Source organism: Lemur catta, chromosome 17 (genome assembly GCF_020740605.2).
Source record: "Lemur catta isolate mLemCat1 chromosome 17, mLemCat1.pri, whole genome shotgun sequence".
Classification (NCBI taxonomy): domain Eukaryota; kingdom Metazoa; phylum Chordata; class Mammalia; order Primates; family Lemuridae; genus Lemur; species Lemur catta.
In genome coordinates, this window is record NC_059144.1 from 4,479,952 (window position 1) to 4,496,608 (window position 16,657).

Below are 16,657 nucleotides of genomic sequence, written 5' to 3' on the forward strand. Positions count from 1 at the left end.
TCAGAGGTGAAGAAAAGCACCTCAGTGTCCTCTGTTCAATCCCACTCAAGCATTCTGAAGCCCTCTCAGGTGCTGGGCACCTGCTGTGGGAGCTGGAGAGGAGCCCTTGGAGATCCAGGGAGCACCCGTCCACCCTGTGCAGCCCAGCCCCTGCGGCAGCCAGAGGGGTGCTCTAGATGCAAGTCCAGCCCAGGGTCCCCAGCCCCCCAAGTGCCCACTTCCTGCAGTCTCATCCCCACTTGGCCTCTTGCCCGCTCTCACAGGTCAGTGCACAGTTCCTCCCCATTCTGAGATCCTCTGGTCACCTGTCCCCTCCCCACAGACCATGGGCCAGCCCAGCGACTGGGACAGTCTATCTGCCTATCCTAGCACCCAGTACTAAGCCGATGCAGCCTGCAGAGCAGGGCAGACCTGTGCATCACATGGGCGGGGCCTGTTCATTGGGTGGGCAGGGCCTTGCACCGGGTGGGCGGGGTCTGGTCCTGGGGCCATGGGATTTATTTCATTGAATGAAACATAGCGCACAGCACGTGTGATGTTCACACAGGGAACACACCCACATACCTACCACCCAGGCCAAGAAACAGCACTGTCGGTACATAGAATGCCCCCATAATTGCCAATTACCTTGCCTGACAGGTGACCACCCTGGGGACACAATCCTGCTGTGGGGCCCTGGACATCACCCCTCCAATCCCCCAGGTTCACTTCCCATCCTCCACACCTGAGTCCCAACCTATACAGCAAAAGGCTGGGCCAAAAGATCTCAAAGTCCTTCCTCCTCTCCGACTTTCTGAGTTTGAAAAGTGGCACCGGTGTGAGCCAGGCTTCCTGGAGGAGGTAGCACCGAGCAGGCCCCAGAAAGTGTCCTGTGGTGGTGCTGGGAGGAGGGGGAGGTAAAGGCTGGATGTGACAAGTTGTTGCACAAACACACACAAACCTCACAATAACTCCCAGGGGGCAGTATGGCCTCAGCTCAGAGAGGGCGGGGCCCCACCTACCTCCAGCACTCGCCCTGTGATGTACTTCTCACAGCCATCGCAGCGGATGCCGAACTTGGTGTGGTAGTCAGCTTCACAGTAGGGCAGCCCATCCCTGCAATGAGACAGGCGGTCAGGACGGGGCAGGGTCACCCGAGGATGGCTGGTGCTTCACCCCAGGATCTGACAACTCTCCCCAGCCAGAGGGTCTGCATCGAAGTGGGGACATGCCCCCCTCCTCCTGCTCCAAATAACGATCCCTCTAATACGCACCTGCCCCCATGAGAAATGCCCTGAAGACCATCCCATTTCACAGATGGAGGGACCGAGGCATGCAGAGGCAAGGTTGCTTATGCAGTGGGGGGCCGAGGGGCTGGCAGTTGCCTGCAGAGGCTGGGCTGAGGGAACAACAGCCACATCTGGGAAATGAGAGATGTTTCCACAGACCTGGCTCTTTCCAGTTCCTTCCATCCAAAGATCAACATCTGGGGTACCTTAGAAAAACATGAGCCAGAAAGGGGGTATGGCAGGGCATCCACTTTGGGGACCAGGCTCAACGACGACAAGAAGGCCAGGTGCAAGCAGGTGGGTTACGCAAGTGCTTCCTGCTCCCAGGAACTCGACGGTGACAGGCTGGCTTTGGCCATACGTGGAGGCGCCCTGGCTTCCTGCTAACAGGAAGGAGCAGGAGGGCCACGTGGCTGCGTCTACTCTGCGCACATTCACAGTATGCCTCCTGCTGGCCAGGTGCCGTCACGGTGTCAGAGAATTAGTGTCAGATGAGACAGTCATTCCGGGCCCTGCCCCTTGAGCGAGCTGCCTACACTCTGAGACTCCAATAACTGAGCTGCAGGGAAAATAGCTCTGTGCTGCGTCACGGATGGGAGGATGATGCGGGCGCAGCTCCTGGGGCTAATTCAGAACCTTTCATAATCACTATTCAGGGATTGATATAACAGGACAGTGCCATACAGATGGCAGAGTGAAGGGCAGAGGTGGTCCTGAGGTTTCCAGGTGGCCTCGCTCAGCAAAGGGAGGTGCTGCTGAGCAGTGGTTAAGTGAACAGGCTTGGACTCAAACGCTACATCCCAGCTGTGTGACCCTGGGCAAGTCACTTAACTTCTCTGAGCCTCAGCTTCCCCACTATAAAATGGGAAAAATCATAGTAAACACTAAACAAGAGAAGGTGGGGCCAGGGCCTCACAACTGGCAGACCCCTGCCCACAGCAGTGAAGCCACTGTCATTACTAACCGGGCCCAGCAGGAGCTGGGTGTGGCGTGGCCTGCACAGAGTGGGGCCCCTGTCACTCCAGTACAGCTCCCCTTACACTGCCAAAGTGGTGTGTTGTTCCAATTTGGTTTGATTTTCACACAGCTGCGACAGAAGGTAGATCTCCCAAGCTATCAAGGAGTAGACCTGAGCTAATGCCACCCTCTTCTCCTCACAGCTCTGGCATCCCCAGGCCCACAGACGCCTCGACAGGGGAGGGCCCAGCATGGGGCCACGAGCCTGGGGCTGGGGGCCCCTCTTTGAGTGTGGCTTCCAACTGACCCACAGCTGAGAAGCCATTTCTCAGGAGGGTGACAGCCCTTCCTTCCACATGAGGGAGAAGGTACAAAACAGGTCCTTAGGGCCTACTTGCAAATGCCGCTGACCTTGGGCCCTCATTATAATCCACAAATGGGTGCATGTGCAGCAAACCCAGGAGGTTAAGGACAACATCTCCATGGCAACACCAACGCCCTCCTTGTCAGTTCTGGAACAGCTCCGGAGGCTGCTAAGTAACATGTGTGGTGCGGGTGCGCTGCCAGCACCGCGTGAGGACCTGCAGCCTGCTGGGGGCTGGGTGCCCTCATTCCACATCCCTGCACTCTGCCTGTGTCTCGCACCCACTCGTGTGCTATGACAGAGGCCGGGAGCTCACGGCCCTCTAAGGCCCTCCACCCTGGTGCAAGCTCATCTTGGTGTGGGGATTTTATTTAAAATGACCCATTTGAGATAATTGTAGATTCTGTGCAGTTATAAGAAATGACACAGAGAGGTCTCCTCCGGCAGTGTCCCCCAGTGGTGACGTCTCACAAAGTTAGAGGGCAGTTGACCAGAAGTCAATATGGGACATCAGGGACATTGTTTAGGCTCCGTATTACACACATTTATGCATGTGTGTGTGCGTGGGTGTGTGTGTGTGCATGTGTGTGTGTGCACTTTGTTCTTTGCACTTTCTCACAGGACTTTTTCAACTTGGTCAATTCCTATGACGATTCTGTTCCCTTCAGAGCATCCAGAACAAGTGCAGCCTTTGCCAAAAGTTGCTGGAAGAGTCTCTGCCTCCCAGGAAGGAGCCCTGGCTGCTCTCTAGTTCACGAGTTACGTCACCCTCACCCATGCTATTTGGGGGGCAGCGGGCCCAGCTCCTGACCTCTCAGGGTAGAGACACATCCCAGCTCCTGGCCTTGAGCTGCCTCTGCTCATGACCATGACCTTACCAGAAGTTTCCCCGTCACCCCTGATAAAATGTCACTCCTCTGCCCCCCGAACCAGCCAGCACCCCAGCTGGACTGCGCATCTTGGGGACACTGTGCCAGTGGGAACTGCCCAGGGTCCCCTGCCCCACAGGAGACAGAGCACAGTCGTGAGGTCTCTCCCTAACAACGGAGACGGGTCAGCCTCCTCTTCCTCATTCCTGTTGCTGACACTGCTTTGCCCTCTGCAGGACAAATGCAGGACAAGAGTAGCCTTGTGAGGGACAGGAGACATGGCAGGAGAGCTGGGACCCAGCCCCACCCCCAGAACAAGGAAGCCTGAGCTGATGATCTCCTTGGAGCCCTCACCCCCACGTACTTGCTGATGTACTCAGCATTCAGGAGCTTCCCGCAGGTCTTGCACTTAAAACAGCCCAGATGCCAGTGCTTGTCCAAAGCCACTAGGGCCTGGCCGTTTTTGATCTCTGTGCCACAGCCCCCGCAACCTGGAAGAAAGAGAACAGAACACAGACATCCTCACCATGGGCGGAGAGGCACAGGGGAGGCCTGCACCTGCACTGTGGGGCCTCACAGGGGCACGCGAGGTGACCTAGGGGAAGAGGTGCCTGCCCCACAGCTCTCCAGACCCCGGGAAGGCACCTGGAGCAGCAGGAGGAGAGGGACAGAGGAGACTGCCACAGCCAGTCCTCCCCTATTACACAGCAGCCCGTGGGAGCATGTGGCAAACAAATCATGAGGTTTGCTCCTGCATACATTGGGTGGCCACTGTGTACATCCTGGGCTAGGAGCTGGGGAAACTGAGGCCCTGCCTTCCAGAGGATCGGAGTGGGCTCTGGCAGAGGTGTGTACTCAGACAAGAGCACATGGGGTGGGGGCAGCCAGGAAGGGAGGGTCCAGGCAACCAGAGCTCTGACAATGGTGGGTCTGGGTGGCCCTCTTGTCCCCTGCTGGAAGGCAGAACTTTGAGCTTAACCATGACCCAAGGTGCCCACCAGAGGGAAATGTGCCGCATGGGAGAGGCCTGAGTCCCCAGCACCCCACCTACCCACCCAGTCAGTCTCGGGGGTTCCTCCCTCCGCACCCAGCCAGCCAATCGACCTCTCTCGGCCGTCCTTCCCTGTGGTGACCAGTGCTCTCCAGGGCAAGGCCACCAGCTTAGCACGCCCATGGCTGCCTCCTCGTACCTCGCCCCCAGCCATGCTTCCCCTACTCGCACACCCCTGCGTCCAGGGCCTCAGTCCCAGCCCCGCCCTGCAGAGCCAGTGGCCCAGGGTCCCTGCAGCCCGCGGGCAGCCACACAGGGGGCTCCACAGCCAGGTTCCCGTGTGCTGAAGACAGAGGGAGCCCTGCAGGGGCGTGGAGCGGGCGGGGAGAGCCAGGGAGAGCCTGGAGCCTGGGCCCGCACAGGGTGTCTGCGTGAGTGCGTGAGCATCTGTGTGCACGAGTGTGCAGCTGCGTGTATGTGTGTCACCCGAGTCTTCACGTGAATGTGTGTCTGTACATGAGTATGTGTCTGTGTGTGTGTCTGTGTGCATGAGGGTGTCTGTGTGTGAGAGGGTGTATGTGTCTGTGTGAGTGTGCATGTGTGTGCGTGAGGGGGTGTCTGTGTAGTGTGTGTCTGTGTGTGGGAGGGTGTGTGTGTCTGTGTGAGAGTGTGTGCATGTGTGTGCATGAGGGGGTGTCTGTGTAGTGTGTGTCTGTGTGGGAGGGTGGCTGTGTGGGTGTGTGTGGGGGGAGACTGTGTGTGTGAGGTGTGTGTGGGAGTGTGTGTCCGTGTGTGGGAGGGTGTCTGGGTGTGTGAGGTGTGTGTCTGGGTGTGTCTGTTTGTGGGAGGGTGTGGCAGTGTGTTGGGAGTGTGTGTGTGTGGGAGGGTGTCTCGGTGTGTGAGGTGCATGTCTATGTGTGGGAGTGTGTGTGTGTGAGGTGCGTGTCTGTGTGTATGAGTGACTGTGCATGGGAGGGTGTGTCTGTGTAGGAGGGTGTGGCTCTGTGTCGGGAGTGTGGGGGGTGTGAGGGTGTGTCTTTGTGTGTGACGTGTGTGTGGGAGGGTGTGGCTGTGTGTCAGGAGTGTGTGTGTGTGAGGTGCGTGTCTGTGTGTGGGAGTGTGTGGCTGTGTGTTGGGAGTGTGGGGGGGGTGGGAGGGTGTGTCTGTGTGTGTGAGGTGTGTGTGGGAGAGTGTGTCCATGTGTGGGAAGGTGTCTCGGTGTGTGAGGTGCGTGTCTGTGTGTGTGAGGTGAGTGTGTGAGGTGCATGTCTGTGTGTGTGAGGGGGTGTGTCTGTGTGTGTGAGGTGCGTGTCTGTGTGTGAGGTGAGTGTGTGTGAGGGGTGTGTCTGTGTGTGTGAGGTGTGTGTGGGAGGGTGTGTCTCTGTGTGGGAGGGTGTCTCGGTGTGTGAGGTGCGTGTCTGTGTGTGAGGTGAGTGTGTGTGTGTGTGTGGTGAGTGTGTGTGAGGGGTGTGTCTGTGTGTGAGGTGAGTGTGTGTGTGAGGTGAGTGTGTGTGAGGGGTGTGTCTGTGTGTGTGAGGTGAGTGTGTGTGTGAGGTGCGTGTCTGTGTGTGTGAGGTGCGTGTGTGTGTGAGGTGAGTGTGTGTGTGAGGTGCGTGTGTGTGTGAGGAGCATGTCTGTGTGTGTGAGGTGTGTGTGTGAGGTGCGTGTCTGTGTGTGAGGTGAGTGTGCGTGTGAGGAGCATGTCTGTGTGTGTGAGGTGAGTGTGTGTGTGAGGTGCGTGTCTGTGTGTGAGGGGTGTGTCTGTGTGTGTGAGGTGAGTGTGTGTGTGAGGAGCATGTGTGTGTGTGTGAGGTGTGTGTGAGGTGAGTGTGTGTGTGTGTGTGAGGTGTGTGTGAGGTGAGTGTGTGTGTGTGTGTGTGTGTGAGGTGTGTGTGTGAGGGGTGTGTCTGTGTGTGTGAGGGGGTGTGTCTGTGTGTGTGAGGGGGTGTGTCTGTGTGTGAGGTGTGTGTGTGAGGGGTGTGTCTGTGTGTGAAGTGCGTGTCTGTGTGTGAGGGGTGTGTCTGTGTGTGAAGTGCGTGTCTGTGTGTGAGGTGAGTGTGTGTGAGGGGCGTGTCTGTGTGTGAGGTGCGTGTGTGTGAGGGGTGTGTCTATGTGTGTGAGGTGAGTGTGTGAGGGGTGTGTCTGTGCGTGGCAGGGTGTGGCCGTGCGCTGGGAGCGTGACAAGGGCGGGGCCTGGGATCCGTGCCGAGCAGGCGGGGAGGGCCGTCTGGCAGACAGGCCCTGGTGCCCGCAGGTGCGCGGTGTCTGGGCTGAAAGGCCAGGCAGGGACCCAGCTGGCCCGAGCCTCCAGCCCACGTGGACGTGGCGTGGCCCAGGCCCGACTGGCTCGGAGCCGCCCCGGCCCCACACCCGCTGGGTCCCGCCGAGCCCGGCCATCCGTGGGAGCCCGGCGCTGGGGCGGGGCGCGCACGCGCACTACATTCCGCGCCGACTGCACGTGAAACTACGGAGAGGCCGGCGCGTGCCCCGCACGTCGTCGGTGAACAGTGCGGAGCCAGTGAGGCCACGCGTTGCCTCGTGGGCAGGGGGCTCCGCAGACGCTTTCACACATGCCTTTGTTGTTCTCTCTGGCGGAGGCCAGAGTCACGTCGTCGTCTTTGAGGACAGAAGAAACTAACACCCACAAGGCTGCCGGTCGACCTCTGCGTTTCCTAAATCCTTGCCGGGACGTTCCCGCGGAGCTCGGGGAAAGGACGGGAGCGGGTTCCAGCTCGAGTGGGCCGGAGGGGCAGGGCGTTTACTCCGCTCAGGCCCTGGAGGTCCAGTGCGGGTGGGGGCTCCAGAATGAACAACGAACGGGGACCAGGAGACGGGACGCCCCCCAGCCTGAGTCCAGGAGGCACCGGTGCCCCCCAAGACCCTTCCCACACTCCACTCCCTGTCCTGACAGACGGGACAGCTGCCGGGTCCAGCTCTGCACCGCGGCGCCCTCACTCACGGGATGACTGTGGGCACACTTTGTAAGCTCTACACCCAGTGGCTCTCATTTGGGGGCAGTCTTGCTCCCCAGGGGACATCTAGCAATGTCTGGAGACCCTTCTGCTTGTCACTATCTGGGGCAGGGGGCTCAGACATCTAGGGCCACCACCCACCAAACACCTGCAGTACGCAGGACAGCCCCCACGACCAAGCAGCCTGGGCCCAAGTGTGAACAGCGCTGAGGCTGCTTGCTCCGAGCCTTGGGTGGCTTCTCTATTAGTGGGCACACCAAGGCAGCACGCCACACCGGGCTGCGGTGATAGCCAGAGGACAGGCGGCAGAGAGCAGTGGTCACATCCTGCCTCTGCCCCCCACCTACTGTGTGACTGTGGGCCAGTCACTTTACCTCTCTGGGCTCCGGTAAAATGGGGACACACTTTATGGTGACCAGAAGAGCAGCATTCTCCTAGAGAGCTGGCGTGGGTGCAGGGCCGCAAGTGAGGGCGTGTTTGATAAACGAACACATGTGCAGTGACAGCCACTCTGTCAGCCCAGTTCTGCTGTAGTTATCACTGCCGCAGTCATCCCTCTGGGAAGCTGTCGCAGGCATCTCCGCCACTCTGCCTCCTACCAGGTTTAGGGGGCTCCCTCCCCTCCCCACGCCTGACCTTGCTCGGAGGGAGGGATACGGACCTCACACCCGCCCACCCGGTTCTTCTGTCAACTAGAGAGCAGCGAGTGTGGTGACAAGAGCAAGGTGCAAAAACGGATGTTGTCATGGAAACCGCAGTCACCGCTTTCTAACACATCTGGAGCTCAGCACAGCTTTGCCTGGGTGCAAATGGCAGTATACAATCTTGTATGACGAATGTGACAGGCCAACATGAACGCTGTCAGCAGCGAGATGTCCCTAGTACAGTGTGAGGGGGCCTGAGGGGGCCCCAAAGTGAGCTGTCCATTCGCCCATGCATCCTGGGCCTGGCTCTCTTCCCCACATGACCCTTCTAGAACCTTCCAGTTTCCTGTTTCCCCAAAGTGCTCCCTTTCCCAGAAGATATGGTCATGGGGTTAAGGACCAGGCTCCTGCAGCACCTCAGGTCTGACCGGGGCCAGGGGAGTCGGGGAGAGGCTCAGATCCCCAATCAAATCTGAGATTGAGTTTTGAAAATGAGGAATCCGACAGAGTTCCAAAAATTGAAAATGACTGAAAATTCATGAACTTGGCCAGAGATTTCATTTGGGAGTCGTGATGAGCACAGAGAGCCCGGAGCAGCCATGGGGAAAGATGAGGCATGACCAAGTTAGACCTGGTTCCTGCAGGTACTGGGTAGACCGGGGACGCGGGCTCACGTTGTGGGCCAGGGTGGGAGGAGGGGCGGGGGCTCCTCAGGTCACCTCCACCCTTACGCAGGAGGGGCCTTGTGGGGTGGGGGCTGTGGGTCCTGTCAGTGCTCTCGTAGCACCCGTGCAGCCTCACACAAGCAGAAAACACAAGGGCTCCAAGTGCCACGGCCAAGGTGGTAAAGCTGTCACCCTGTCCTTGGGCTGGGACCCCAGGTCTGCACATGCCTCTTCCTGCCCCTGCATTCCTGACTCTAGCGGGGCCTCCCCAGGTCCCAGCTCCGGGTGTGACACCCTCCATGCCAAGCCGGGCTTGGACCTAGCCAGTGGAGCTACAGAGCTGTGAGGTGGCCAAGCCAGAGAACTGGCCATGGGGGTCTCTGAGCAGGGACAGAGCAGGTCCCCAGCCCAAGCCCTGATTCTTGAACGTCTAGGGTGCTCTCCAGACCACCACCCACAACCCTTGCAGACCCCATGCCCATATCGCAGGCCATGTCTTGCCCTGGCACATGGTGGGGAGTGCTCACTGCCGCCCCCTCGTCAGCACAGGGCTTGGCCTCTCTGAGGGCCACCATGTGACCAATGCCTGGTGACTAACTCCTGACCAGCAATGGGCTTAGTGCTGGAGAGCTGGGAGGAGCCTGGAGGGGAGCAGAGGGGGCCTTGTGGGGCAGAGCAGAGCTTCGGGGACAGAGGGGACTCTCCACGGTGCAGTGGGGGGGCTCAGGCATGCCGGGTGCTGGGAGTGCTCCTCCTGGGAAGGAGAACTGCATGGCCTAGCCTGAAGCATTTCTTGTCACTAAGCCACAGGCTCAGGATGGCTGAGGGAAGATCAGGGCCAAGGGACCCTAGCCGGAGCCCTACCAAAATAGCTAGCTACTGTCCACTTCCCCAGGGAGGGGCAGTGGCACAGGCGGCCATGTCTGTGGCTGCAGAAGGGTTGTACTCCCTCACCCGGGCCCTGGCCAGCTGGCCAGGAGCGCCGTACTGCTAGGCTGCTTCCCAGCCTCAGGACCGAGCTTGGCACTCCCCCACTCAGTAACCTTCTGTGGCTCCTCACTGCCTCCAGGACACACATTCCATGGTGCGGCTTTGGGGGAAGGCTGCCATCCGGGTTCCATCTCACCAGCATCACTCCCATGCTCCAGCCCACACTGCAGTCCTTTTGTCCCCTCGCACAGTCTGGGAGTGCCCCAGCACACTCCACGGTTTTCCAGCCTTTCCACCTGTTCTCACCTGAGTAGCCTCCCTCCCAACCCACCCAGTGAAATCAACCTGTGTCTCAAGTTTCAGAACAAAGAACACCTCCTTGAACGGCCACTGTAGAAGAAAAAGAGCTCCTTCTGGCAGGCACTCTAGGGACAGAAGGAGGCAGGGGCAGGAAACTGTAGACATCAGCACAGGAGCCAAGGGTTAGTGATTGGTGTTAATGTTTCCTAAGCACAGAAATGGTCTAAGCTCAGGATTCTCTCCATGCGCTGAGAGAAGAGGCAGGTTAAATTATTAGATCCTTTGGGGATCAGGGGAGCATTTGTTCTTTGAAAATGCAAATTTGATATTTTAAAATAAATTTACATTTGGAAAGGGCAAAGCATTTCTGCCAAGGACATTTTTTAAAATCTCAAAAAAAAAAAATCTTGGATGATGATTCTGTGGTCCATCATGTTTCTCTTTTTACTTTGGCTGCCAGGAAGCTCTGAACAAACTGTACAACACTAATCTTCCCCTTTTTAAATTTTGCTGAGCTTTTGATTACTATTTAATATTGAATTATAATAGTACTACTGTTTGTGAAGCAAATTCTCAAAAATTCTATCAATCCAGGCTTCAGCTGGAAATTTTTGAATGGAGGACTCTCCTCGTAAGGCCCAAAGCAACAACCTCACCACCTGGTGCTGCTGCGAGTTTGCCTCCCCGAAGGATGAAGGCTTCACTGCATCCCACAGAGGAAAACTATTCCCAGTCCCCAGAGCTGACACTGAGCTCCCAGGAGGCTGGCAGTGGAGTCACCTCTGTAGAGACTTGGACATGGCAGACAAGGTGGGAGAAAGAAGGTGTTTGACACAGAGAGGAATTAATCACAGGTAGGGGCTGGCTCTGGAAATCAGTGGAAACCCCTCCTCTATCCTGGGACATGTGGCCCTGCCTCTGGGGACACCACAGTGACCACGGCACTCAGGGTGGGCTCTGGAAATGCAGCTTTTGCAGCGGGTGCCTGGAGCCAGGTCCTGGTGTGCTGGCCTCCACCCCCAGTGACGCATCTCATCTCTTGCCCCGATGAGCCCCAGGCTGGGAAAGGCCACCTTGTGCCCCACGTTGCTGTCACTCTGCCCCACACTCACAAACCTGTGACTCTCCAGCAGGCCTTTGTTCTTTTACAGTAATGACCTCCCGCTTCCTTGTTCAAGAAGCATGTATTGAGCCCCCACTGCATACACACCTAGCTTAGCTCCTGGGTGGCAGGGCAGTGAGCCGAGAGCCCCTGACCACAGGAGCCTAGAGCTCAGTGCTTGACTCTACGCTCCTCCAGAAGGTTTCTAGGTGGCCTGGAATTAACTGAAGGGAGCTGAGCATGAGTGCCAGAGGGAGGGGACCAGAAGGAGACCAGGAAGCCTTCCTGGAGGAGGTGGGCTGCGGCTAGGCAAACCAAGAGTGGGATTGGATGGGAAAGCAGGAGCTACACATGGGTTGGGGGCACAGCCTGTGCAAGGTTGTGGCGGCGTGAGAGCCCAGAGACTTCTGCTCCTGGCTGCCTTCCTCATGTTTATCCACAGCCACTCACTGCGACCGCCTCTGCCGTGGGGCCCAGTTTGTCAGGCCCCCGTCGCCAGGCACTGCGGAGGCCACCCCACCCTGCCACTCAGCACCCGCCCCCACACCACTCGGTGCCCACTTACTCCGGAGGCCCTGGGACAGGTGCGCACTGCTGCCCACCGACGTGGGCAGGGAGCACTTCTGGCACATGCATTCCTTCCCGTTGAAGGTCACTCGGTCCCCGGGGGGAAAGGGCAGCCTGAAACAAGAGAGCTCGTCACCAGCCAGGCCCACCTTCCGGCCCCGAGCGCAAGACCACCGCCACCCCCTAGAGCCTCACAGAGATGGGTGCCACAGGCCCAGGACACAGGACCTCCCCCACCGGGCACTGCTGTGTCCCTGCTAGTGGGATCTCAGGTAGTCACTGACCTCTGAGCCTCAGTTTCCTTATCTGTACAAATGGGCAGGATCACAGTGCTCCAGACTGTGGAAAGACCTGCTGAGGGCCAGCCCAGAGCTTGGCACGTGGCAATCAGCCAGGCTGCCTGGACCACTGGCCTCCCCCAGCCCACCCTGCCGTCTGCCCGCACAGGGTCTTTGTTCACGCCAGTTCAATCCCGATGGCTGTAACCACCGCTGACTGTCCACTGTGTGCCAGGTGCCAGGTGCCACAGTAGATACTTTATGTGCGTGCCTCCTTTAATGACTTTAGGACATTTGTCCAAGTTGGTATGTGCTTCATTTTCTCTCTATAGGTGAGAAACTGAAGTTCAGAGAGGACAGTTAACTTTTCCAAGGACACACAGCTGACACATGTCAGAACCAGAGTCAAGCCAAGCCCTGTCTGGCTCCAAAGTTCCACGATTTACCTAAGTGGACCCCTAAGAGGGCAGTGTCCTTAAAGATGTCAAGGGGCTGTACAATCAGATCCTGTCTTTATCTAAAATTCTGGTATATTGTTCAAAATGGATTATTTTGCATTTATTTCAGTTTTTAAAACTACTGCATTAAAATATCATTTACCTTGATTACTGAGTTTTTGGTGCTCTCTTAAATTCTGTGTCCCAAGCGAGTGCCTAGAGGGATGCTGGGTGTGGGGCAGCAGCTCTGAGGACTTCTCCTTTGAGACTGAGAGAGGGCTCAGGTTGCTGCTGTCTAGCAAGCCGAGGCCAGGCCTCCTGCAGACAGGGGCCCACGCACACCCTGAGACATGTCTGTCCTGGACACCTGCTGCCACTGAGCTGCTGGCAGCCGCTGGGCCACTGCTGTCGCCAGCTCGGGCTGGCCAGAGGACCTGGTGCCTCGGTGGGCAGAAGCCTGCAGAAGGACCAGGATGTGCCCCTTTGAGCTCTCTGCTTCAACACCTCCTTGGGCTTCCAGACCCCAGGCACTCAAGAGATAGTGGATTCATTGTCGAATGAGTGCGTGTGTGAATGAATGAACGCACAAGTGAAGGGCTGCCGCTCCCCCAGGAGGCTGAGCTCAGCCTGCTCTCTCCCGCGGGGCTACGGCCCTGCCTCCCCATGGGCTGAGCCTCCTCTGATAAAGCCCAGCTATAGCCCCCCACTGTGTGGGGCCGGCATTCAGGGCCCTTGTTCACGCAGCAGGTGTGTTCTTGGGCTCCCATTCTGCCAGTCCCTGCTCCTGAAGACCCAGGAGAAATACAGGCTGAGCTGGGCCCGGGGCCCCAGGCTTGTTGGGTGGTCCTGCAGTCCTCTCACCCGCCAGCTGTCCTGGGGCCTCTGCAGCCCTCTGAGGCCTCGTGCTTGGCCCCCTGCGCTAGTGCTGTGGTCTGCCTCTCCCTCTCGGAGCCTTGCAGCCTCCCAGTGATGGTGGACCTTGGGGCAGAGTGGGAGCCCCATCCCTGGATGTGCTCTGGGCGGATCTCTGGCGGGTAACCCAGAGCACGTTACTCAACCTCTCTGAACTCCTGTCTCTCACCCATAAAATGGGCCCAATAACACCTGCATCGCAGGGGTGTCATTCATTCATTCATTCCCTCATCCACTGGACATATGGCATGGCAAGCTTGAGCATACTGCCTGCACTCAGGGTGGGGGGCTCAGTAAGGTAGCTATTATTTTATTTATTCAACTTTATTGAGGTGCGTCTTGAAAATGTACACACCCACATAACCACCACCACAATCAAAATATAGAACATTTTGTCCACCACAAACAGTCCCCTGTGACTATCTACAATAACCCCCCACCCCCACCTCCGGCCCCAGGCACCGTGGTCAGCTTTGTCACCATGGACAGATTTGTCCCTTCTGGAACTTATGTTGCAGGTAGTCTTTGGTGTTTTGTGCAGCACGCTTCTGAGGTTCACCCGTGTTGTTGCACATACGACAGTTTGTTCCTTTTTATGGCTGAGTGTGCATGGCTAAACCACAGCAGGTATTCCACTCAAAGGCTGAAGGGCATTTGGGTCATTTCCAGTTTGGGGCTGTTACATATAAAGCTGCTAAGAACATTTGCCGACAAATCTTTTTGTAGACATATGCTTTCATTTCTCTTGGGTAAATACACAAGAGTGAGATTTCTGATCATATGCTAAGTGTATATTTAACTTTAAAGAAACTGCCAAACTAGTTTCCATAGGAGCTGCACCATTTTGCATTAACAATGCATGAAAATTGATTTTGCTTTGGTCCTCACCAACACTTATCATTATCCATCTTTCTGGTTTAGCCACTCTAGAGGACAGATGACTGCATTTCACTGTGGCTTTGATTTCGTCCCTTGATGACTAACGACGTAAAGCCCTGTTTAATGTATTTGTTGGTCATTCATATCTATTCTCTTGTGAAGTCTCTGTTAAACTCTTTTGCCCATTTTTATCCATTTTTTTCTTATTATTATCAAGTTGTAAAAGTTCTTTGTGTATTTAGTATACCAGTCCTACATCAGACTTACGTGTCTAACTAACTGTTTTCTACCAGCTGATGGTTGACTTTCGCATTTGTTCATTTGATATTTCCTGCAGCCTACAAAACTACCTGTAACTTTATTGTGCAGATCTGCTGGTGACAAATTCTCTTAGTTTCTGTGTATCTAAAACAGTCTTTATATTTTCTTCATTTTTTTTGGTAACAGCTTTATTGACATTTATTTTATTCATATATGATATAATGTACAATTCAGTGAGTTTTTGTGTATCCAGAGCTGTGCAACCATCACCAGAATCAATTTTAGAACATATTTGTCACCTACAAAAGAAATGCCATATCCTTTAATGTCTTATCTTCATTTTTGAAAGTTTTTTTTCCTTGGTATTGAATTGTTTGATAGATATTTTTCTTTCAGCACTTTAGGGATGTTGTTCTATTGTTTGCTGGCATGCATAGTTTCTGATGAGGAGTCTGTAGTCATTCTTTTGTTCTTCTGTAGATATTTTTTTCTCTTGCTGCTTTTAAGACTTTGTTATCACTGGTCTGCAGCAATTTGATTTTGATAGATGATATGGTTTGGATGTTTGGCCCCTCCAAACGTCATGTCAAAATCTGGTCCCCAGAGTTGGAGGTGGGGCTTTGTGGGAGGTGTTTGGGGTCATGGGGGCAGATGACCCATGAAAGGTGCCCCCCCATAATGGGTGAATTCCCGCTTTCACACGAGAGCTGGTTGTTTAAGGGAGCCTGCCACCGCCTCCTCCCTCTCTTGCTTCCGCTCTCATCATGTGACACCTGCTCTCCCTTCACCTCCCACCTTCACTGGAAGCTTCCTGAAGCCCTCATAGAAGGAGATGCTGCTGCTACACTTGTACAGTCTGTGGAACCGTAAGCCAAAATACCTCTTTTTCAAAATAAATTGCCAGCCTCAGGTATTTCCTTTATATGGACTATAATGCAAAATGGACCAACACAATGGAGTTGGTAGGTTTTTGTTGTGTTTATTCTGGTTGGGGTTCATTGAGATTGTTGGATCCATGGGTTAACAGTTTTCATCAAGTTTGGAAATTTTCAGCCAGTATCTCTTCCAGTACTTTTTGGTCTCCCCCCAACCTAGACAGACAGATCTATATCTACAGATCACCAAGTCACTTTTCATGTTTTCAAGTTCTTTTGTTCCCCTTTTGCTTATGTTTAAAGGGTTTCTATTGCTGTGTCTGATCTTTGCTTCTGCAATACCCAATCTCCTGTGATTCCTTCTAGGGAATTTTCCATTTCAGGAACTGTATTTTTCATTTCTGGAAGCTCCACTGGTTTCTTTTTATATCTTCCGTAACTCTCCTACTTATGTTCATGTTTCCTTTAAATACGTAAGGATATTCATAATAGCTATTTTAAAGTCATCGTCTGCTAATTTCATCATTGCTATAAAATCTGGGTTTACTGCTATCGACTGATCTTCTGGCTTTGTTTCACATTTTCCAGCATCTTTTTATGACTAGTGGTTTTTGATTGGATGTTGTATATTATAAATTTTACACTTTTGAGTGCTGGGTTTTTTTTTATCTTCCTGTGAAAGGCGTTGGGCTTTGCTCGGGCAGGCAATTGGTGTATGTGCAGGGCAGCACGGGCTTCTTGAGGCTTGTTCTGTGCTTCGTGAGAGCATGTTCATTGCAGCCTCTGCTCCAGGCTACTCCGGTCCTGTCGGCAAGGCTGGCCCTTTTGGTGTCCCTACTCCAAGCCCCAGGGGTCCAGCAAGGAATCTCCACTCTGGTCAGAACTCAGATGTTTCCGAAACCCGGGAACTGTTTATTTTACAGCAACCCTGTCATTCTTTGCCTCACCTTGTGACACATCCTCTATGTCTGCGTGGCTTCGTGTTCAGTCAGACGCTCAGAGGCAGCCATGCAGATCTCTGGAGCTCTTGCTCTGCGCCGCTCTCTCTCTGGACTCTCGCCTCACCCCTTCCCGTGGCCTCTGCCCTCCAGCCAGTGCCTCCTGCCTCAGGAGGGGGCCACGCTCTGCCTGGGCTGCTGTCCTTGCGCTGGCCTTCGAGACACTGCCTCCAGGCAGAAAGCTGCTGATCACAGGTCTCATTTTGCTTTTTCCTTCTCTTGGTCCTGAGCTGCCTCTGCTCTGACATCTGGAAACAGTTGTTTCATATAGTTTGTCCAGTTTTCTAGTTGTTTGTGGTGGGTGGATAAGCCCAGCCCCAGTTACTTCAACACACCTGGAGCTGTCTGCTATTATTTTTAAAATAGTGGCTTGTGCAGAGATGCTCTT

The 16,657-nt window shown here is 55.2% G+C and overlaps 1 protein-coding gene across 15 annotated transcripts in view; it reads right to left on the bottom strand.

Moving 5' to 3' along the window:
• The window catches only part of ABLIM2 (actin binding LIM protein family member 2), a 146,432-nt gene that overhangs the window by 73,167 nt on the left and 56,608 nt on the right, over positions 1–16,657 (bottom strand). For all 15 annotated transcript variants that reach the window (XM_045528161.1, XM_045528173.1, XM_045528171.1 and 12 more), the window contains 3 exons: positions 11,628–11,743; positions 3,823–3,949; positions 1,002–1,095 (listed from right to left, as the gene is read on the bottom strand). In XM_045528161.1, coding sequence (XP_045384117.1) covers positions 1,002–1,095; positions 3,823–3,949; positions 11,628–11,743 — 337 coding nt within the window. The remainder of the gene's footprint in view (positions 1–1,001; positions 1,096–3,822; positions 3,950–11,627; positions 11,744–16,657) is intronic.